We start from the raw sequence: 25,723 nt of genomic DNA, 5'->3' as shown, positions 1-25,723 counted from the left end.
GGCAAAAAACCCGGCATAATGACTTACTTCTGCTTGTGTTACGGGATTGTCCAGGGTTGTTGGACATTTTGTACGACATAATGTTGGTGATTTTTTCATAATTTCCTCTCGTTCATCTTGTTTTCAAATCCTTTACGATTTAATTTCCAAAAGGTGACGAAGATAAATATTTTTCGTTTTTCTTTTCTATTATTAACTAACTTATAATTATTTAATTCAATTTAAAAAAGCTATTTTTTTCATTATCTATATACAATTCTTTTAATATTTATAGTATCAACACGAGCATTCAACCAAACAAAAAATATAGCTACACTATTATAAGCCTAATAAATTAAGATATTTCCATAACCAAGGCTAGTGTATTTCTGTCCTTATATTAATTACAAGGTCTCTTACAAGTAAGATTATTCTATTTTGATACAATTACTATGATCGATTTTAGCCTTTTTCGCAATGCTGTGTAAACCTTTTCTCGAGCTATAAATTATAATATGTTTATTGTTTAACACAGTGCACTTGTAGCATCTTTCTCTTCCTTTGGGCATATAGCCCTAACAGTACGGATGAGCGTGGATACATGATGCGAACTGCCGGCGGTAATAGCGAAAGTGCAATGAAAAGGGAAGTAAAAATCTCGCATGAATAATAATTTTATCGGCCGCAGACGAATCATGTTGTGGGATTTTGTTACTATATTGCACCAATAAGGTCTAGAAATATTCACTACTAGCTTTTGCTCGCGGCTTCGCTCACGTGAAGGAGTTTTCCAGGATAAAAGTCCCGCTATATATTTTCCCAGGATAGAAAGTAGCCTATAACCTACACAGGGTCTTAAACTATCTCTATTCAAAATTTCATAAAAATCTATACAGTATATTTTGAGAAAATCCATAACATACAGACAGAAAAGGGGAATTTGTTTTACATTATGTATAAATTAGAAAATCAAATTCCATAATTTTACTTTGAACTGACGGATTCGTCTTCACCGTTGTTTTCGTTAACTGAAAAGAGAAAGTATACATTACAACAAGTATACATTACAAAGTATACAAATAAATTTCGCAAATGTTAGAGAAACGTAGTTATTGAATTACATTTAAGTATTTTTGCTTCGCGGTCTGGTCTCGTGACAATGACCGTTTTTGTTTGACCTCGAAAGTATATTAGTATGATGATAGATCATATTGTAGCGCCGCCACACAATCGACTTAATCCGAACATAGCATTATATCTACAAAATATATTTTAAGTGACCTTAATGTGCTAATAAAATCAGATATAAAGTGATTAACTGTATTATTACAATACAGATACGATATACTGAAAGTAATTAACTTCAATAAACTAAATCATTACCACCTCAATTTAGCACAATACATATTATTTAAAAATAAATATGTTATAAGCCTCTAAAATATAGTGGATAGAGAAAACGTCAATTCACAGATTAGAGATGCAACACCTAAACTGTTGTATTGTCGGGCTTTTCAGTACAGGCGTGACAAAGATAACGAGATAGCTCCGGTACAATCGCAGTTTTATTCATAACATTATTTGAAAAATAGGGCGAGTATATTCATGTAGAAATGTCTTAAACGTTTTTTTTATTTAAGTATAAATACCTAATTTATGTAAAATCAAATACAGGTAATTAAGCCTAAATTTTTTCGATCATATATTTTTTTAATAAATCTGAATACACAGTAATACAGTCAAGTCACTTTTCAAGGACCCCCTTCATCTAGGCATAAACACTAACAACACCATCCAGAACTGTAAAATATAAAGTATTATAAGAGACTACACAACGCATGTCATCTTGGCATATCAGTGCTTTAGTAAATTCTCAATAATTTTACTGGCAAAAAAAAAACTTAAACCTAAACCTAACAAATCATTACTTACACCCCACTACTTAATGCGAGACTTAGGTATATAAAAAGATAGTATCGAGCAATGTGTTTATAACATGGTCAATATAAACCCTTTTGGTAGATTAATAATTAAAATACAGACGCAGTCATTAATATAGTTCCAAGCTACTATAACAACCTACCTACATACCTACATTCCATTACATATATATATTTAGTAAAATATTAAAGCGACTCTATGCTGAAGTCCGTTTTTGTAATAGCTTTTAGAAGGTCGATAATCTCCGCTCTATTGTAGCCGCGCGGCGGGTCGGACTATTGTGAACACATACGATCAATGATCATAAATCACGTATGGCCATCGTGTGGTTGTGACTTGCAAATTTTGACTTGATGTGTCATATATGTACCATAAATATTGAGAGTTTATAACTTTGCCTGTAACTAAGATATAGAATATGTCGTGGGCATAATATTATTATTGTCGTATGAAGTTACTTACTTACTTATAAGATTTCTTTATTAGGTAAGATCATATTAAGTCACAGAAACAAAGTTTTTACTGAATAGTATGCATTTTTAACGTCTGGTTGGTTAATTATAATAAATACTTTGTATATTTATAATTTGATTTACAGAAAATTACACCCATTTCTTTACAAACATTACCATATTCGCACATAATATGTAATTTAAATCTACTATCTATCTACTAGGTTGGTACAAAATTCTATCAAACTTATTTTTAATACACGGAATTGAACAATTATTAAGTTTTTATTAATCCCCACGCAGTACTTTTTATACAAGTTGGTAGACTAAAATAGTTCGTAAGGAAACTTTGCGGTTAGTGAACTCAACACTCGCCTCGCGACAAACGGTAACCACAGAAATCCCAATGTAAAAAGTAAAACTTTTTTTAAATAGTTAAAGACGATAGTAATATTTTTTGTTTAATATTAGCTACAAATTAATACTAATACTCGTTTTGAATAATTCTAACCATTATCAAATCATAAGTTTAAACATAACACGTATTAAAATAAAACTATTTTAAGGATTTTATCTCCGTTTTTTATTTTAATCTTTTCTCCCGACGTTTCGAAGACTTTGCTGCCTTCATGGTCACGGAGGAACTAAGGTATTGGTCGTCTGAAGTCAAAGTTACAATATCTACTGACATTTTAAAATTATGTAAACATAATTAACACGTAGCATCAGTAAACAATACATTACGCTATAAGTACAACTCTAGTATTACAGCACATGCTAGTTCGTGGAATACATGCGTAAATGATTGGCGCCAGTATTCAAGCGCTTTTTTCCTCATTACTCCACAAACACTATATTAGATGTTCGCTCTTAAAACGTACGAGATCAGATCGGCATTGTTATTCTGGCCGGCTTGGCTGCGACATGGCTTTGACCCAACAGGATTTGGGTCAAGAGGAATCGATTTATTACTTCAACACTCGCTGCTATTCATATGATCGGTTAAATAATGAAGTAACTGGCTTAAGTGGCACTGAATTATAGAGCAGCTTCATGATTATTAGAAAGCGCACTTAAACGCAAAATAGGAGCGAGAAGTAACAATATATGTTTTACATGACCGAAATACTACATAATTAAGGCCTTAAGAACGTGTCAATATTCTATCTTTGTTCTTATGAGGTAAGCTTGTTATTACCGACTGACTGGACTGACTGACAGACAGCGCAAAGCCTTGTTTATTCTAGAAGCATTAATTTATAAGAAAGGAATTTTGAAAATTCTTTATGGGATTAAATCATGTCTGGTAAACAGATTATTTATAATTAATTTGTAAGATATTAACCTCATTAATACACTGTACTACATTTTAAATATCAGTTTCAAACAATAGACGTGAAAGTGAGCTAACGCTAAGTTAAACTATGTAGGTCAAGGCGAATCGGTATGATAAAACAAAATAATTTTTTTAATAATTTTAAATTCACCTGTTCAATTAATTGAAAACCAATTTAAATTTATTTTAAATTATAGGTAGGTATTCATGAATCATACGAAGATTTCCAATTTATTGACTATGTGTTTCATTCTAATGCGACATAAATATGTATGCTTGTGCATTTTACTATTACCGTTATACTAGACACAATACAAATACGTATTTTAATCTAGATTGACAGAAGTTCCGCTTAATCTAATTCTAAAAGAGATAGCGTCTAGTAGTCTCTATTAAGCATTTTATTCCAAATGGGTTTTAGCTGTTAGCGTTTATAAAATACAATTAGGCGAACTTTCTCTTCACTCAAGACGACGTAACCTTTATTAAGGAAATATCCGTATTTCTCAATACGATGGTGCATTTTTAGAGCAATTTATCGACTATTTATGTAGTTTATTGACTGGTGAGTCGTGAAGGAAACTAGCATATTTTAACCTATGACGGGAGTTACTAACAAATACTTTGTATAAGAAATAGTTATGCATTATTTATCTGAACAATAATGCAACTTTGTATTTTTATAGCAAATCGCGAAATGAGCACGAGGAAATCTGGCCGAAACATCATAACTAAGAGGCACTTCGGAATTTAAAATAACATAACCCTCAATATTCTTCTGACCTGTTGAAGATAGGTAGTATAGGTACCTACCTAACATAGTTTTTTTTATTGCGTTGAATGACGAGACGAGCTTGCCGTTCGCCTGATGTTAAGCGATACGACCGCCCATAAACAGAAACCCCATCCACCACCTTGAATTACAAAGTATTGTTTGGTATTACACTGCGCTCGCCATCCTGAGACATGAGATGTTAAGTCTTATTATGTCTAGTAGTTTACATTGGCTACAATGTCCTTCAGACCGGAACACAACAATGACCTCCTACTTACTACAGCTTAGCAGCAGAAATCGACATTGCGGTGGTACCTACCCAGGCGGACTCTCACATATGAGAAACCTACCATCAGTACGGTGTACGGTGATCCTAACACAGATTGGCCAACTAATTTAATGCTGCAGACAAAATTATGTATGAAACGACTCTTTTACATATTTTACGATGTGTTCTATAATGCCATTACTATACCTAGTTGACGAGAACGGTTGGTAAATACTTACGTGACAAAGACAAAACACGATTTAGTTATATTTAATAAATTTGGGAAAGAGGCATTTTTTCGTTGTATAGTACCCGGCGATTCCAATTGGAAATGGGTTTTATTGAGTATTTTTAAAGAAATGTTTTTTCTTACTGTGATTCTTTCAAAGTTTCAGTTGGTTTTAAGTACTTTGAAAATAATACCAAAGTAAAAGTAATACGAACTCGATTATTCGTAATCAGATTATAAAGTATGAATTGAACCAAAAATTCTATAACATCGGATTTCTTAATTTTAGAGATAGAAATCCTCAATAGGAAAACGTGCTATATGCGGTATTTAAAATAAGTATACTTTTAGAAATCACGAAATCAGATTACGCGCCAAATATTTTCAATGGTGGTTTTTTAATCTGATGGATAATTTTTGACCGTCTATTTAGATTACGGATTTGTACAATACTGGCATTACGACAGCAATTTGTTTAAATTTAAAGATGAGATTTCCTTAAATATTTTCCTTGATCGTGGCGGAGTAAGCCATAAATCTTCAAGAACGACTTCTAAGTGACTCTACAACCGTAATTCTCTACTTTAATTCTAACATCTAGGACTATTATGGGACAATAACCGGAAGAAACTGTCTATTGATGATAAATTACTGTGATTGCGATGCGATTCGTCATTTCGAAATGTAGCATTTTCAAGATCAGACCTAACAAAAGTAGTCTGAAATTTGTACTAATTTATTAAATGGAATAACTTATTGACTACAGTGCACACATAGCTTTGGTAGACCATTTTTTACTGTGTCTGAGGTAAGTATATGTTGTATTGTGTAACTATACAGGGTAGCGCCGATAATGCGAATTTAATTTCATACAGAAATAGGGCTAGTGAATAATTTTATTTTTGTTTTGTTAACTTTGTTTTTTTTTTTTAATTTTCGTATTAAGTTACTCTGCTATTATTTTTATGATTACTGATCCCTATAGCTAACCATATGTGAGATGAGTCTAACTGATGGTGCCTCTAAAGGTACTTGGACGTTATTTTGATACTGTGATTCACAAATCATTCTATTTATTTATTTATTTGACACAGTTTAGACAAAAAGTTAATCGACCTTACGATAGCAACATATTTCCTGCGTAGGAACAGTCAGGAGGTGTATTATCAGCACTGGTAATTGGCAGTTGATGGCGAGGAGTCGGTTGCGCAAGCGGCGAGGCGCGCGGCGCGGCGTGCGGCGGTCGGTAAGGCGCGCGAGGCCGCCGTGCGACCTCAATTCTCGATAGGTATCTAAATGTCAGGATCAAGGCTGGATCGAGAACAATTCGAGATCATATTCAACAGTAATAGGTATTTTTATACTTACAAAGTAGGTCGTGTTGCTAAATTAATCGACATAAGGCTAATGGAATAATTTGTAACCAAATTTTTCCTCTTAAAATCAAAGATATAGACCACCTTATGTTATTTATAGATTGTAAGTTTTAATAGATAAATTACCTATTGTAAGAGGAAAACGCAATAACATTTCATGCGAATTTAGCTAATGATATTGTAGTATCGAATAGCGTTTCTAATATCCCTCGTCAGTTGTACGTCACTGTTGGGATCGTGACTCTAATTATGGATTCTGCGAACTGCTTGTTTGCAATTACAACCAGTTTGAAGACGCTGCATTGACCGGCATTGGCGTCTTGTGTCCCTGGCCAGAATATTGTTCAGATTTTTAATTCAACACCTTCGAAGATGTTGGTAATTTCTTTTTCGTTTCAGTACTTTCCCTTGGCCCAAAGGTAATATTGAAACAGTTATTTATAGAGACTTGATCAATTCAATATATTACTAGTTTCGTATATAGGGCTTAAGTACTATGGTTACTAAATAAAACAAAATAATAGTAAAAAAACAATTACCGTTTATTTTAGTTATACACTGGCAAAGTGGAATGAAAACCAATCATTAAACACAATTCGGACAAATACAAAATCAGCAAGCCACAACATTTACAAAGTCACACTTGAATTTATAAACAAATTCATTACGTTATTTTCCCGTCGCAAACGTGCAATAACCGGCACTCTTACCAACCAACAACAAACACCTAGGTAAATATTTATAGACACCTCATAATTACGTTCACTAAATTATTCCCGCAAAACTAAAAGTCCATACATCGCGGTCGCTTATACTTCCCGCGCATGACAATATTGTCTAGTGTTGTAACCATTTGCACTATATTAGTCGATGTTGTCGATAAAGCGACTAATTCCAGAATAAACATACCTATACCAACCCGACACCACCGTATAACACGCAATTTCATTTCGAAATAGATGCAACGACCATCGAGTGAACTTAAAAAATAATGGATACGCAAAACGACAAAAAGCATTGAAACATCTATTTGAGCTATAAAACGTTCGGACTAAATGCATATTATAATTATACCATAAAATATAACGATATACGCACTCTGCCTGTTATAACATTCTTATTGGGTAATAAAGAAACTAACCATTTATTAGTTCCAATTACCACGATCATACTGCTTGTACTTCATTTACTGTACAATGAAAATAGTATACCGAAACTTGATTTACGACAGTCTTTATGGAAACTAACTAGCCTCATTGAGATATTGTTGAATCGATTTATCAACATTATGTATTCTGATTCATTACTGGTTTTAACATAGCACACGTACACTTATCTACAAAACGCACACGCAATTTCTTGTAAATTATTTACAGTCACAATGAAATTTATTTATTTGCAAACATTAATTTTATTAAGTAATTAAAATTTTGATTTGCCCATGTTGTTTAGGCTTAAAATGTTATATTGATACCAATAATTATGACTAATACTTACATAATTGCGAAAAACAATCAGATAAATATTAAGTAATTACGAATTCTCGCCACGTGAAGTAGTTACTAATCAGGGAAAAATATTGATATTACTAAAACGGCAAAATACACTCCGAATGTAAATATGGATATTAGCAAAAAACATTCTCATTTTGCGGCTTAAGTTGTACGGACATTTGAAATATTTATTATTAATTTTTCGTTTCTTTCATTTTATTTATAGTTCTAGGCGTCATGAAATATCAGTGCTAAAAAGTTTAATGCTATTCAAACAGTAGAAAAAATCCTCTAAGCCAATCGAACTTTCACCTAAAAAACAATCCGAAAAGCTATTGTCAAATTTTAAACAAGAAGAGAAATACTTTATTTTTTAGAACTGAATGCGATAGTGATGCGTTCTTTTGTTATCTTTTGCTGACTCGGCAGAACGTCGCCTAGCGGCGGCGTAGACAGCTAGCTTTGAAGGGGAAGGTAAACTCGAGTCCCGGGGCCTAACTAGCGATTCCCTGGACTCTGCTGCGGGTAGAGATGCCGAGGTTGGCACTGAAGGTAGTTTCCGAACGGTCCCAGTGTCGTATGGTAACGGAGAGCTGCGAGAGGCGGTCGAAGCTATAGAACCAGAGCCGTCTGAATCCTGCAATGTAAAAATATCATTTTTAGAAATATATGACGATACGACCAAGCTATTTTTTTGCTGGTAAGTAACACCATCCGAACATTTTATTACACTTGTCATCCTACGACTTTAGATGTAAAGTCGTAATGTCCAGTAAATAACTGGCTACAATGTGCTTTCAATCAGAACACAGCAGTGCTGGAATATTGTTGCCAGGCAAAAATAGACATTGTGGTGTTACTCTCTTTCAAAAGGGCTCTCGCATGACCATCTAGTAAAGATAGAGAAACATGAGAATATGATACGAGCATACCTTTCTAGCGTCTCTATGTTCGAGCCGGTCGTATCTGGTGTTACGTGCGGATGGTTTCCGCGGCGGACGCGGCAGTGCGGAGGGCGGCGGGGGCAGGGAGGACGAGCGCGTCTGCTGCGAGGCGCGGCCTTGTCGCTCCAGCAGCAGCGCCTCCTCACCGCGCCCACTACCACCACCACCCCCACCGCCCCGCGCACCCACCGTGCCCAGACCAGGGAAGCAGCATAGTCCTCGCTGGAACATAGCTTTAGATTAGACTTAGAGCCGATATCAATAGAGTATTCTAACCTTTAACGATACGTTAATGGTGAGAATAAACCAATCAAAACAAGTCATTGTAAGAGTCGCGCAAACTGTATGCTGATTGGTCTATTTTCGCTATGCCCTGACAGTAACAGTTAAGATACTTTATAAGGATGTGCCAATACACATTTTATATTTTATAGTATAGATTAATTGTTTAAAATATCCTCGGTATATATTTGGAGCATCTAGCTGGTAACTCGCAAAATATTTTACGGGTGATCAAAAAATAGTCGTTCACAACTGGGTTATTGAAACTAAATAAAAAATATCTCAAGGTTTATACTAATTTCACGAATTATTCGTGTCGAAACAACCGAATTTAATGTTAATACACTTAAGCAATAGATCAATACAAACCAACACGCAGTACTTACCTTATTATCGGGGATTCGAAGAGAGTTATAAGTCGACCACTCTAACCAAACCACTCGAGCTGCCGAACCATCCGTAATACAAGTCACGCATAATTATACCCAATTAAGAAAACTCTCATGTGTAGTCAACATGATTAAAAACAAGTTTGACCAACGTTGTATAACGATCTTGTGTTTTAATTTTGTAAAGTTTACTCGACGTGATTAATTTAGAGTAGCCTTGTTACTAAAACGGTGTCAGTAGGCTATCACTGCAACACTTCAAACAAAAGCGAATAAATTATGTTAATATTTCGAAAGTAAAACGTTAGGAATGTTTTTCTATACATTTGTTTTATGTATAAGAACTGTGTGCATCATTCGTCACTCAACACGGGTCAGATCAGCATATTCTAAGCTCACAAAGCTTCATTGTTAGGTACAGCCATTAAAACCACAACAAACAAAACATGATTTTTATTCTAAAACATGCTTTCTATAAAAATATTACATTGAATACACATTACGAAAATATATGAATTATGTATACATAAATATTGTTCTTAAATTAGAGCCTCAGCACGACGTAATTGTTTCTCGAATAAGGCGACATATTCACTATTGTAATATGTACTATCTGTCATGACACCGTATCTTTAGCTTTAAAACTATAAAGGCAAAATAGGCACATAACAATTTGCGACAGATCGTGAAAACTAAATGAGATTTGCAATATACAAGTACATAATTACCACAAACACAAGTTTAACGTTTTTTTTAATGAAAAATAAAGCGAGGTACCTACTAGCGAATAGACTAATATGTTTCGAGTTTCAGTTTCACTTAAACAACAACAATTTTCATACACCGGCTAAGCTGTTACGCAAAATCGTATAAAATAAATAGCAGAAAAAACCTTACATTTAAATTTTCTTACACCAAATAAATTAGAATACATTTTTATAAACAGATGCCGAATATAAATTTATTCTAACTTTGGCATATTTTTGTGACCAATGCCTAGAGTTTATAATGTGCGGAAACTTAAAGCTACACAAATAAAAAATTTCCTACACCATTATAATAATATAATAGCTGGTTTAGATTATTAAATTTATTCTCATATATACCAATTGTGTTCGAGTTACTTATAATTACATTAAGTTGCCAATTGTTATATACATAAGAATAAATTTAATAAATCAATGTTGTTACCTATATATAATCTTACAAACTTACTTAATGAGACTAGGATGTTACTAGTGGAGAGTAAATATGTCAGGAAGAGATTCTTGTAAATCTAAATCCATTATTGGCACCGACGCATTCACGTTAAGACACTTTCAAAGGCACTATTTCTTATACAGTTGAAATATGTACCTATTTACTGTTATTGTTTTATGAAATATTTATGCTCGCTTATTTAATATTATAAGAATATATCATGACTAAATTCTTCAAAAATTCTTAAAATACATGATTTACATAATAGTGCTATTGTAGGTTCAATTCTTGATAACTTAATGTCAAATAACTGCCACACACTCCTTAGTAAGGAACTAGTAACTATCATTTTAAATGCACCATTATTAAAACAATAGTCTATTGCTATATAGTACTATAAATGATACATCGACCATCACTGAGGATTCACTGAATGATGGTGAATAAAGCCTACAAAAGTCACTAAAGTGTAAACCTGCCTTAATTCTTAATACAAGAATTAACCAAAAATATTATTTGCACCGATTTTACGATAACAAAATATTAATGGGTGCTAATAATATTTAAACAGTTTAAACACAGTATAAAAAAGGTATATTCAAATACATTTTACCATAAACAATTTGATTCATTCATATTAATAAATACCGAGTATTGTCTGCTATTGACCTTATTTTATGAATGTTATCGAGTTATGAAACAGCGACATGAAAACATTATAATATCAAACAAAACAAAACCAAAGCGATTACTGTAGGAATAAAACCTGAAGGAATGTTACGTAATACGGAATTCATAGAAGGAATGTTGTTATGTATTGTGAGAGACAAGAATTGTAAAGACGCAATGTATTGAAACTTTTTTATTATGTCGTTTAGGCGAATCATTTAATGCCAGCCACACATGTCGATATTTAATCAGTTATTGTCGTTTACGAACCTAAAGATTGTTTCGATTAGGTAGATAAGAAAAGGTTTTAGTATGCTCGCTCGCAAAAAATTGTAAGAGCTAAATCATAATAGTTTTTGAAATTGTCACACTACTTCGACTTACGTCTTGATGCGTATCGATTAATAGTTAACAATTTTCAATCCTACTTAAAAAAAATAATAGACAAGTTAAAAAAGAAATAATGTCTTTTTTTCTTATTGTAATTTACACAATGCAAAAAGCTAACTACGAATTGGCGTTTCAATTGATATTGACAAGTGTGTGGCTAGTTTAGTTATCTATCGAAAAACTCGTATTCCGGCTAGGCGTTGTATAAGTATTATTTTGGACAACGGTTGATTGGGATACGTAGTATAAATCGATAATTTATTGTTTAATATCATTTTAATAATGGATTATTTCGAAATATCGTAATGAGTTTATAGACCAATATTTTACGTATCAAATATCGTTTTGCAATAAAATTGTGTTTAGTAGTATCGTTGGAGTAGTGGGTAGTTGTGAGTAGGGCCGGCCTTGGGTAGCCATGCGCTCCAGATATAAAAAAAAATCGGAGATCCTTTTTCCAGCGAACTATTAAATCATCTGGCGACATAATTTGTGGGCTATGAGCAACGTAGCGCTCCCTAAGGCCGGCGGTGGTGGAGTGGTCAGTAGTAGGAGGCATGCGGTCGCGCGTCGGGTCGGTAACTCACGGCGGGCACGGGCGCGCGCTCCAGCCGCGACTCCAGCGCCGCCAGCTGCTCCTCCAGGCGCTCCTCCAGCCGAAGCGAACCGCTCTCGAACCCGCAACCTGCACATGCACCACGGGCATTGAATAGCGATTTTGGTTCGTATAGCCAAACTCTATCCCACCTCTTCTTCCAATACCTATTCCTTTTCAAGGTCAGCAACACACTCACTTTCCACTGATACTGTAGCAGTACATAAGTGCTTTCACGTCACGTACTATACTAAAATTTAAAGTCCTAAAGGTGAATTTCTGAGCCAACAATACATCCCTAAAGAAATTAGTATGTAACTTTAATAATTGTAAGATCATTTAAGTTTACCGCTGGAGTTGTCGTTGTGCGGAGAGTAGTTCCTGCGCGTGAGATGCCGGTAGCGGCCCGCTACGCTGCCGCCGCCCTCCGCGCTGGAGAACGATGCGCCCGACGACAGGCCCACTGCGAACAACATATTTATGCTCAGCCTTTCAGTATACCAGGTTAATAAATAGCTTCATATTGTCGCACATTTTACATGAATCGAATCGATTCGATATCGATTATTGTCTAATCGTAGGTGACATTTTACGCGACTGGTCTTGCCATTCTTGCTAGTATAATAAATTGAAATTTATAGTTATGGAATAAAATATGGAAAAAAAAAATTAATAGTTTTCGATCACGATAAATGGTGTTGACGATGCACCATGCCTGGGCCATATTCCTTTTTATATAATTTTATCTTAGCAATAAATCGTGTTACTTTGAAAAATTGCTGTTATAATACTTACCAAGTTCTTCCCTACTAGAGTTGTTCCTTAGAGACGCTCCGCTGTCGTATGCGGCGCTAGTGTGCTTCTGCAACACTTTGATCATCGCGTCGCGCTCCGCTACCTTAGACTCCAATTCTTTTACTCTGTAAAGTATTGGTTGATCAAGATCAAAATTTCTATAATTGCCAAAACACAAATATACTAAATTCTTAAGTCGGTTACCGATATTCTTTTTCGAGTATCGATATTTCGATAACCGATAATGGCAACTCTTGCAAGGAGTTATTTATCGAGTATCGACACCGTGCAATGAAATATAAAATAAATAATTTGTATCGATACTTAGAATCGATATTTTAAACCCTAGTCTCATCATTCACGTCAACTCGTATAAAATCGATAACTCAATATGAAGCCAACATTAATATAAGCAGTTGATGACAGTTTCATGCTCTCAAGGCTTACTACTTAAAAATTCACAAATGATTACCGGCCCTCCAAATCGGCGACTTTCTTCTGTGCCGAGTGAAGTTCGTCCATGTGTCGTATTTTCTCGTTGCGCGCCTCGGCCATTAACCTTTCGGATTCTGCTGACGTTTTCTCCAACGCTGCTATTTTAGCATCCCTGAAAGAGACCAATATGTTCCCTAAATATCAAGTTGTAATAAGAAAACTACCAATTTAAATTGAGGACTTGTCGATGGTGACGATAGTGGTAGTGGATCACCACTTCCATCAAGAAATCGTATGGTGATGTTTATAATAATGATTTATAATTTTAATCTAATAAACGATCACTCACTTAGGTATAGAGGCGGCGGAGACAGCGGCCTGCCTGAGCGCCGCCTCCTCCAGATATCGCTGCTCCCACTTGGCGCACTCGCCCTCCAGCGCCAGGAACCTCTCGTCCCTCTCGCGTAGCTGCCGTCGCAATTCAGCCTCAGTCTCGCCGTTACCGTTCAGCGAGTTAGCGCCACCACAATTGCATTCCCGTTTTCTAGAAAGTAAATAAATATAGATATTCAATTAATCATTGTTTAGGGTTTACTCTGATAAAAGGGTGCAAGAGTTTCATATGCTCTATTATGTACGGGTTTAATTTTAACAGGACCTGATAAACATTTTTCAGGTTATTGTATCATGTGTTAGTGTATGTGAAAAATAAAGACAGATGATTCTTAGGTAGGCATACGTTTCTGAGGTGGAATAGCATATGATTCTAAGATGGACCAGCATGAACTGATTCTGAGCCTATTGAGCATCACTACATAGCCGAGGTGTACCTGAGCGCGTGCAGCTCGGTCTCGAGCTGGTGTCGCAGCTTGCGCTCGGAGTGCTCGCAGCGCTCGGCGGCGAGCTGCAGCGACCCCAGCGCGCGCTGCAGCCCCGCCACGCGCTCCACTTACCCGCCCGCGTGCGACACTACACAACGCACCACACTACTACATTGCCGAGGTGTACCTGAGCGCGTGCAGCTCGGTCTCGAGCTGGTGTCGCAGCTTGCGCTCGGAGTGCTCGCAGCGCTCGGCGGCGAGCTGCAGCGACCCCAGCGCGCGCTGCAGCCCCGCCACGCGCTCCACTTACCCGCCCGCGTGCGACACTACACAACGCACCACACTACTACATTGCCGAGGTGTACCTGAGCGCGTGCAGCTCGGTCTCGAGCTGGTGTCGCAGCTTGCGCTCGGAGTGCTCGCGGCGCTCGGCGGCGAGCTGCAGCGACCCCAGCGCGCGCTGCAGCCCCGCCACGCGCTCCACGTACCCGCCCGCGTGCGACACTACACAACGCACCACACTACTACATTGCCGAGGTGTACCTGAGCGCGTGCAGCTCGGTCTCGAGCTGGTGTCGCAGCTTGCGCTCGGAGTGCTCGCGGCGCTCGGCGGCGAGCTGCAGCGACCCCAGCGCGCGCTGCAGCCCCGCCACGCGCTCCACGTACCCGCCCGCGTGCGACACTACACAACGCACCACACTACTACATTGCCGAGGTGTACCTGAGCGCGTGCAGCTCGGTCTCGAGCTGGTGTCGCAGCTTGCGCTCGGAGTGCTCGCGGCGCTCGGCGGCGAGCTGCAGCGACCCCAGCGCGCGCTGCAGCCCCGCCACGCGCTCCACGTACCCGCCCGCGTGCGACACTACACAACGCACCACACTACTACATTGCCGAGGTGTACCTGAGCGCGTGCAGCTCGGTCTCGAGCTGGTGTCGCAGCTTGCGCTCGGAGTGCTCGCGGCGCTCGGCGGCGAGCTGCAGCGACCCCAGCGCGCGCTGCAGCCCCGCCACGCGCTCCACGTACCCGCCCGCGTGCGACACTACACAACGCACCACACTACTACATTGCCGAGGTGTACCTGAGCGCGTGCAGCTCGGTCTCGAGCTGGTGTCGCAGCTTGCGCTCGGAGTGCTCGCGGCGCTCGGCGGCGAGCTGCAGCGACCCCAGCGCGCGCTGCAGCCCCGCCACGCGCTCCACGTACCCGCCCGCGTGCGACACTACACAACGCACCACACTCCTACATTGCCGAGGTGTACCTGAGCGCGTGCAGCTCGGTCTCGAGCTGGTGTCGCAGCTTGCGCTCGGAGTGCTCGCGGCGCTCGGCGGCGAGCTGCAGCGACCCCAGCGCGCGCTGCAGCCCCGCCACGCGCTCCACGTACCCGCCCGCGTGCGACACTACACAACGCACCACACTACTACATTGCCGAGGTGTACCTGAGCGCGTGCAGCTCGGTCTCGAGCTGGTGTCGCAGCTTGCGCTCGGAGTGCTCGCGGCGCTCGGCGGCGAGCTGCAGCGACCCCAGCGCGCGCTGCAGCCCCGCCACGCGCTCCACGTACCCGCCCGCGTGCGACACTACACAACGCACCACACTACTACATTGCCGAGGTGTACCTGAGCGCGTGCAGCTCGGTCTCGAGCTGGTGTCGCAGCTTGCGCTCGGAGTGCTCGCGGCGCTCGGCGGCGAGCTGCAGCGACCCCAGCGCGCGCTGCAGCCCCGCCACGCGCTCCACGTACCCGCCCGCGTGCGACACTACACAACGCACCACACTACTACATTGCCGAGGTGTACCTGAGCGCGTGCAGCTCGGTCTCGAGCTGGTGTCGCAGCTTGCGCTCGGAGTGCTCGCGGCGCTCGGCGGCGAGCTGCAGCGACCCCAGCGCGCGCTGCAGCCCCGCCACGCGCTCCACGTACCCGCCCGCGTGCGACACTACACAACGCACCACACTACTACATTGCCGAGGTGTACCTGAGCGCGTGCAGCTCGGTCTCGAGCTGGTGTCGCAGCTTGCGCTCGGAGTGCTCGCGGCGCTCGGCGGCGAGCTGCAGCGACCCCAGCGCGCGCTGCAGCCCCGCCACGCGCTCCACGTACCCGCCCGCGTGCGACACTACACAACGCACCACACTACTACATTGCCGAGGTGTACCTGAGCGCGTGCAGCTCGGTCTCGAGCTGGTGTCGCAGCTTGCGCTCGGAGTGCTCGCGGCGCTCGGCGGCGAGCTGCAGCGACCCCAGCGCGCGCTGCAGCCCCGCCACGCGCTCCACGTACCCGCCCGCGTGCGACACTACACAACGCACCACACTACTACATTGCCGAGGTGTACCTGAGCGCGTGCAGCTCGGTCTCGAGCTGGTGTCGCAGCTTGCGCTCGGAGTGCTCGCGGCGCTCGGCGGCGAGCTGCAGCGACCCCAGCGCGCGCTGCAGCCCCGCCACGCGCTCCACGTACCCGCCCGCGTGCGACACTACACAACGCACCACACTACTACATTGCCGAGGTGTACCTGAGCGCGTGCAGCTCGAGTCTCGAGCTGGTGTCGCAGCTTGCGCTCGGAGTGCTCGCGGCGCTCGGCGGCGAGCTGCAGCGACCCCAGCGCGCGCTGCAGCCCCGCCACGCGCTCCACGTACCCGCCCGCGTGCCGACACTACGCAAGACAGCACACAACTACATTACCTAGTCTTGCCATAAATATTGTAATAAAGAAAAAAGAAAATTGTTAACTGCAAATAACATTTATTACTTTTACAGTGTGTCAGTTTAATACATAAATATAAAACAATTAAAAATATAAAAAGCTTATTCGAAGTGGTCTCCATTGGCTGCAATACAGTCCTTTAAACGATGAGGCCAGTTATCAATAGAAGCACGCACTCTTTCCATGGGAAAATTCTTCACTGCCAATCGTATAGATTGTTTTAGGGACTCCAAATTATCATGGCGTTTAGAGCAAGCTGTACTCTCTAAAACTGACCACAAATCATAATCCAGCGGATTAAGATCGGGACTAGACGACGGCCAGTCTTCAGCTCTGATGAAGTCCGAAACGTTCGATTCCAACCAAGACTGCGTGGACCGAGCTTTATGACCCGGCGCCGAGTCTTGCTGGAAGGACCATACTTGGTTATTGAACATGGTGATGTTAAGGGGCTTAACTACCTTCTCAAGAATGGTATCTTGATACACTTGTGCCGATGTTTTGATACCTTTTCACAAAAATATGGCTCAGTCACTCCTTCATAGCTAACACCCCACCAAACCATCACTGAAGTCGGATAATGTCCACGTTGCACTCTGTCGACTAATTGGGAAGCTTCCTTAGAGCTTTGAGCATAAATACGGTCATTTTGTTTGTTAAAATGTTGCTCAATTGTAAAAATTTTCTCATCCGTAAACAAAATTTTTCTGTGACCTCCCTTTGCGTACCGCTTCAGTAGTTGTTTCGATTTTACCACCCTATTCTTCTTTAAATTATCAGTTAAGAAATGGCCAGTGCGTCTCTTATAGGCTGCAAGTCCTAAGTCATCTTTTAAAATACGCGACATGGTTCTAGGTGCTATCTTCATTTCCCGAGATAAAATCTTTTGCTTTCGGACAGGATTTCTTCGAATTCTTTCCCTTACTGCTTTGACCACCTTTTTCGTACGAACACTACGTGGACGGCCAGATCTTTTCTGTCACAAACAGAGGAGGTCTCATTGTACCTATTAATAGCCCGGTACACAAACATTTTACTAATACCAAGTGTATGGAGAGTTTTAAAAATTGCATTTGGCTCCATACCTACTTTGTGTAATGCTATCACAGCGATTCGGTTCTCTTTATCACCCCACACCATTTTAATATCGCAAAATATTTTACAATGTATTGGCGCCAAAATGAGAAAACACAATGAACAATCGTATAAAAATGACAGATTCGAAATTCAAATGTAATATTTTTTTATAATTAAGTGTAACAGTATTTATGGCCAGACTAAGTATACAACTCACACTCTTTAATAGTTATTATTTCACTGACACATGTTCAAATGATGCGATGACGAAACACAAAACACAGAGATATCATAGAAACTGATGACTAGAAATTTATCGCATATTAGAATACAATATGAAATAACTAAATATTTATTTTTCAAAATTACTCTATGTGTAAACATGCGCCAAGACCCATATTTTTTTAGTTTTTTTGTAATAATAAGAATACATCGACTATTTTTGCGTCATAACGTCGCTTCGAAACAGAGTGGAATAAGAATAATCATGGTAGTTGACAATACCTCCTCCTCGAGGCGTACGACGTTGGCCTGCGCGTTGGTGAGCGCGGTGTCCAGTATGTCGATGTGCGTGCGCTGCTCCTGCAGGGTGGCGCGCTGTGCCGACATCTCGATCTCCTGCCGCTCCTTGGCACATGCAAGCTCCTTATCTGTTACACGAGAGGCAGTTACAAAATAATAATATATTATTAATTCCAAGTTAGATATTGCATTAACGGCCAGTTCATTTGTGAGCATATCAAAAAAAAAATCTGTTTGTTCCTTTTTCGCGATGAATTAAAAAAGAGATTGGAATAGATGATTGAAAACGGCCGATAGACACCAAAACTATTGTGGTTAGATATTCATACTTTGTGTTATAAGTTGTGCGATAAGCATCTCTCTGTTCTGCAGCTCCTTGCGCAACGCCTCCGCGCTGTTGTCGTTCTCGGTGCGAACGCCTTGAGACAGTAAATCCACCTATGGCAAGAATACAATTTATTGCAGGCTGGAGTGAGATATGATTTTAAATATACAGCCCCAGTCATATTGTAGACTTAGGGTTAAAATCAACAGACAAAAATATTTAATAAGTGATGAAACCTGAGTTCACATATAATTAATATGATATGGAGAAAGATCTACAAAATTCAAAAGCCTCCGACTGAACCAACGAAGACAGCTCACCTGTTGTTTAAGTGCGCGGTTAAGTTCCTGCAGCCTCCTGCAGTCGGCCTGCAGCCGCGCACGCGCCGCGCGCTCCAGCCGCTCTCGTCTCTCGCATGAGCTCACCAACTCCTCGTGGGCCGTCCGCACTTTCTACTTCTTCCTCTAGCTACAATAGTTCTTAAATATAAATGTCGCGTTATAATTTTCAGGACTACAACCAATATTATGACATTTTTTCTCTTTCATGTTATTTGTAGTCTTTATCATCCTTACCCTCGTGACTAAGCTCTCGTACTCACAATGCAATCACGCTGAGGCATCAATTACATCCAAGTGCGTTTTAACATGTGATGATGCGGCAGTCTATTCGCAGCAGACGATATTTACACGCGTGGGCATTCATTACAGGATCTCGGAATAAATACACCGTGCTACTGACCCAACGGTGATTTCACACTTGCATTGCGTGGGCCAATGTTTAGAGGTCGTCGGATCCAAATGTGCTATCAATCCGAACGGCTATACATTTGAAGTTGACTCATCCGTTACTAAGAAATCCGTTTCATTCGCTGAATTCAATTGAATTTTTAGTTGATTTATTTTTATCTTCACATACGTAAAGTGTAAAAAGCTAATAATAGCCTCGCACATGAGGTAATGAAAGTGAGTTTTACAGATGAATATGTTCATATTTAAATTTTATAAAATTTTTAACCGTTTCTAAATACAATTTGTACATATTTTGTATATGTAGAAAATCAATATTTTCAGCACTACTTGAGAAAACAAGGCTTTTCAACTAGCCAGTTTCTGATACCTTAGAAGTCTTGGCGACCCGTTCGCAGGCGTCGGCGAGCTGCCGCTTGAGCTGGTGGTTCTCGGCGGCGAGCGCGTCCAGCACGGCGGTGAAGGCGTCGTCGGGCTCCTCCAGCGAGCCCTCGCCGCCGCTGCACCACCCGCTCGACTCCGACCCGCCCGGCACCGCGCGCACGCCCACACTGCACACCGACCAACACTCAGTCAACAAACCGGAGCAATGGCATTTCGAACCTCACGTGTGTCTTATGGGGAAGTACCGTTGTCATGTTCGGTGATTTTTTAAGTCATGTTCGGCAATTTTTTTTACAATTTTAGAATAACGAAGCAAAAAGTATCAAAGATAAATATATTTTAAGAAAACCCTCACAGCCATATTAAAACTCACCTGGTCAAATCGGGCTGTGATCTTGACAAGCTTAGTTTCTCCTTGCTGAGCTTCGACTTGGAGCCCTTGCCCTTGGGTTTGCGACCTTCGTCCCGGGGTGGAGGAGCACGCGGGGAGGCGGGGGGCGTCGGGCCTCGCGGCGTCGGTGACTGCGCCACCTCCTTAGCCAAGTGCTTCAGCACCGACGATTGGTTCAGGAAGTCGTCGGGAATTTCGGTAATTTCCTAAATTAATTCAAGATTCTTATTCATTATAAAATATTGTCTTTGAATAAATTTTACTAAATATAAATAAACTATATTTTACTGCTAAGCAAATAACGAGACGTGGCAACTTAAGCTCATTTTGATATCATTAAAATATACATAACATGTTCTATAAATTAAAGATCAACATTCCAAAACCACTGTAATTTATTTATCTCCACTTGCTACCATGACCAACTAATCAGTTCGTATATTAAATGCCAGCTCAGAAACGCAAACTTATCAATGTGTTATATTGATGACCAGGAAAATAAAAACCTTGCTATGTTGTAATAATATGTAGAACTAATTTCATGTACAATGTTAAAAAAAGGCAAAAGTCACTCTGGGTATAATCAGCAGTTGTGAGAGCATTTGATATGTAAAATATCAGCCGATCCAAAATCACAAGCAATCTTATCTCACCTGAACGCCGTGGTCTGGTGGGCTGGTATATATCCTCTGACCACCTATATCGATGTAGTTAGCCGTCGTGGTGACCACCTGCTCCTTGTGCACCTTGGGTAAGGGTATTCCGCTCGGCTTCTTCACGCCCTCCGTCTTTTTGAGCGTGTGGTACGGTGACGATTGAGTATTTGTGTGCTTCACTTCACTACTTGATCGTTCGTGTTCTCTGTGCGGTCAATGGAAAAAAAAAAAAAATATAATGTTGCTTATGTTTCCTCTCATATTGTGGATGTATGTGGTCGACGGTGACCACCGGATACTTATTTACCTTACTACTATAATGTAAAAAATACACTTTCCTGATGCGTATTTTTATTTAAGATATCTTTTTGATGATGCTTTTGGCTTTATATGAGTGTATAAACATCAACAAGACAATTACAAGTCCTACAAGATAATATGCTGACTAATTTTGCAAATATGCGATTGCTACAATCAGTTCAAACAACAATTTACGATATTTTCCTTATAAGTTACAACGGAATTTAATCAAACACGTATTGTGGTTATATAGATTTATAAAAGTTCAATAGGTAAACCTTCAAAACATTAATTCATATCAATTAAACAAATATAATTGCATACCAACTGCTTATCATTGAGAGCTTGTCTGCATAGAGAGTTTATATTTGAATATTTGATAAACCTGTTTAAATATATGATAGTGAAAACTAAGAGGATTGCTTACCGAATGGGCGTCGGTCGTGTGGACCACGAGTCATCTTGACTGTGTATGATAAGCGTGTTGTATGACGATGACGAAACATCTAGAGAGCTTCTGTTGCTGTTACTACCACCAACAGAGTCTTTTAACGAGTTGCGATTGCTGCCTGTTACACTTTCCTACAATATGAGACAAGAATAATGCAATTTACACACCCTGAGGTAACTTATAATAGAATACTAAATGAGTATAATGTAAAAATAAATAAAAACTTGATAATATACTAATAAAAGGATTTAATTTATCTGGGTAAAGGCTAACCTTCAAGGAGTTCCGGTTGTTATTATTGTTGGATTGGCTCTGGTTCTCTTGGCCCTGTGGCTCAACCCTTGTAGTGTGTCGTACGACATAACGCTCCTCCCTCGATAAGTTTTCGTTTGATGTTGACACATCCGTTTCACTACCCGACAAACTTTGCGGAAATCCAGTTGGCACTATGACAATTTTTTTACTATCATAATTAAATAATACACATATATACTGTACTACAATATATAAACATTACATATGAAATGGTTATAAGGTAACTGATATTAGTATATTTAATTAATATACTATACCTAATTTTACTATATGGTTAGAAATGCTATAAGTACTGCATTTTTAAAACAACAGATAAATAAACATGTATCCTACTCATCATACAAAATACATTAGTTTCAGCAAAAAATATTTTTTCTTATTTTTATGCGAATGTTAGACATTGAAATACAACTATTTTGTGGATTTTATCATGATTTCTACATTATAGTTTTCTCCCGACATTTTTAAGACTTTACAGCCTTCTTGGTCAGCCCACCTCCTAAATTATGAATGTATGATTCCCTTAAATAAATATAATGCTTAAATGTCATATATCTTAGTATATCAATATACCATTACTCATCTTGCTCTTTTATTTCTCTCCTTATTACTTTAAATATTTATGTTGTATAAATTCTAAAACAGATGAAATCACTGAGATCTGATGAAAAATCCACAAGTTATAAGCCATCGAAATTTGGTAGTAGAGGTAAGTATCACATAACAGGAAAGAGACGAAATAATTGCATGTGACATCAACAGGCATTACATTTGAAATTTTAATTACTGCCTTATTTCTTATCGAATTTTAATGCAGTTTTACAGAAGGATTTCTTTTTCATACTAATTGCTGTTACATATTAAAAAATGCCCAAAACAAACATAGTCAAATATCCTATTAGTGCCTTTTAACAAGTATCAAGTAATTTTTTTTTAGTTGGCTTAGACATTTATGTGATGAGTAGTATTTACTCAGAAGTAACGAAACAGGCCCCCAATGTATAATACTAGTAAATAATTAATCCCATTCCAATAAACTTTATTAGTCTGCATTTTTATTAACCTAGTTGCAGATAAAATAATTTAAGATCAAATTAGTAGACAAAATAATCAATGTCAAAACCTTATTTTAGAAATAAAAGTTAAATGTAATTTATAAAAAAATATCATATATAATAGATATAGCTACATAGACTAAAAAGTATACTTAAACTCATAAATAAAATCCAGGAAAATCCCTACTTGTCACCACTTTTACATTTGTGTGTTATTCATATTATAATTCAAGGAGTAACAGAACCATATGTTTTTAATTTCTATTCTATTTGTTTAGTATGTAAACTAACAATTTACTCAATTTGATATACAGATTTTATATTTCATTAAAGAACTTGATCCATCTACATATAATTAGTTATTTTTCAACTTTTAACATTAAATTTAACTACCAGTTTAGAAGAAACACATGTAAAACATATAAATGCAGAAAATACTGTACATACTTTTTTTCATAAAAGCAAGACAAGTGTAGATGAAATCCATAAATAATAGAAAAGTTTAACATAAAATTTACAATTTCCATTAAATATATATCTTACACCAACTACTGTAATAAATAAATAATGATAATTTATAAATATTCATGACGAATATTTGAAACATACATTGGATATGCATGCACAAAATTAACTCACAACATACAACTGTAGTGGATTTATATTCAAATTATTTCATGCAAACAATTATGTCATCTGTAACGAAAGCAGCAATTTGTAACTAACTAGAATTGAATTCACTATTTCTATACAATTATTGAGTAATACCATTTTCTCTTGTCATGTTTTGTAAAGGGCTGAATAGTCGACGTTATTTTTCATGAGTAATGAATAAAATATTACCTACAGCCCAATTTCACTTACCACGACACATCTCAAATTAATTTCAGTATACAATCGTAAACAAGGACACACGAAATATCAACATCAATCATGACTCATAACATTGGAATTCACTAAATATGTTTGTAAATCAACGCAATCCACTCACCAGCTTGTTTTTGCGTCCTCTGAATGTTGTTTGCGAATGAAAGAAACCTTCCCGTAGGTCGCATGGACCCCATATTGGCTACAGAGGTGATTTCACAGATTTCCGAACAGAAACCATCTCACACTGCACCACTACACACTACTCTTGTACGCTATGCGTCAAGCATCTGGAAGTGAAATAAGTTACTCATGTTTATTAGCACAGCATCTACGAGTAGAAATAGAATACAACAAGAAATACAAGACATCGACGATACGTAATATACACAAATTATAATGAGTTTGGGACATTTTTTTAACACATTCATATGATTTTTGTTCATTCGATAGAAAAATATCACTCACATCGTCTTAATATACAATTTTTGTTATAAAATCGAAATCATTTATCGCATTTAGCAATGAAAAGCTTTTGATAGATGGGGTCAGTTGTCAAAGTTAGTAATACCAGACTTTTGAACACATTTTAGTTTAGTATGGATATATAAAAATAGAAACATAATATTTTCTTTGGCTGAAAATCGATGGCTCAAACAGTATGATTTAACAAAGTACCCGTTTTCATGAACATTATTTTGGGAAATATATAAAAAAAAAACAACTAAACGGGTTTTCATAAATCGCTACGTTCAATGGTACTGACTTTATGGTGGCACAAGGGTGCGATCGTTACAGGTGCCAGGTTCTAGGGAAGCCGACAAAGGGTTTGGCTGGAACGTTGTTATCGATATAATACTTTTGCCAACAAAAATACAGTTAGTAAAAAAAGGAGTGCCTATATTTTTTTTTTTATCTAGGACACCCTTAAGGCGATACCTCAAGGTCCATTTTCATACATTTTGTTTCGGCTTTAATCTGGGTAACTAAACAAGTATTGGCAAGTAAAGAATTTAAATTCACGTCTAGTTAGTGATTAGTTCTCGCAGTTGAAAGAAAAATGTAAAAATAATTAATAATCATGGATATTTCTGCCTTTAAAATTTCGTCATATTAAATTTTAAAGGCCGAAATATCCATGATTATTAATTATTTTTACGTTTTTTTTTCAACTGCGAGAACTAATCACTAACTAGACGTGAATTTAAATTCTTTACTTGCCAATACTTGTTTAGTTACCCAGATTAAAGCCGAAACAAAATGTATGAAAATGGACCTTGAGGTATCGCCTTAACTTAGGTTTTATTACACACAATGGGATTTAATATCTATGTCATTGATAAATTCTGATTAATCAGACATATAAATAGAAATATACTACGTAAAAAAGTGGCACATAGTACAATCATTTTGAGCTCCAGCACACATATGAGCTCAGCTTAGGTAAGATTTTGTACTAATATTATGTATAAAAAATAAGGCTGCCAACTTAATACAAATCTGATCCTCTCTAGGGATGTTAATAATTATTCTATCCATACTATGATATAAAATTTTATATGGACAAAA

The 25,723-nt window shown here is 38.6% G+C and overlaps 1 protein-coding gene across 1 annotated transcript; it reads right to left on the bottom strand.

Moving 5' to 3' along the window:
- Positions 1–6,877: 6,877 nt before the first annotated feature.
- Positions 6,878–24,874, bottom strand: LOC115447601 (angiomotin). The gene is given in 20 exon segments (XM_037440609.1): positions 6,878–8,486; positions 8,782–9,015; positions 12,311–12,408; positions 12,668–12,781; positions 13,114–13,238; positions 13,586–13,720; positions 13,898–14,092; positions 16,693–16,706; positions 16,886–17,011; positions 18,644–18,789; positions 18,991–19,099; positions 19,307–19,439; positions 19,441–19,454; positions 20,106–20,286; positions 20,493–20,716; positions 21,164–21,371; positions 21,894–22,048; positions 22,191–22,363; positions 24,279–24,444; positions 24,623–24,874. Coding segments are annotated over 19 exon segments (2,721 nt in total). The 5' UTR covers positions 24,352–24,444; positions 24,623–24,874; the 3' UTR covers positions 6,878–8,222.
- Between the last annotated feature and the right edge of the window lie 849 nt (positions 24,875–25,723).

The sequence above is a fragment of the Manduca sexta genome, chromosome 20 (assembly GCF_014839805.1).
Source record: "Manduca sexta isolate Smith_Timp_Sample1 chromosome 20, JHU_Msex_v1.0, whole genome shotgun sequence".
NCBI classification, from domain to species: Eukaryota; Metazoa; Arthropoda; class Insecta; order Lepidoptera; family Sphingidae; genus Manduca; species Manduca sexta.
This window is presented reverse-complemented; position numbering and strand designations above follow the sequence as displayed.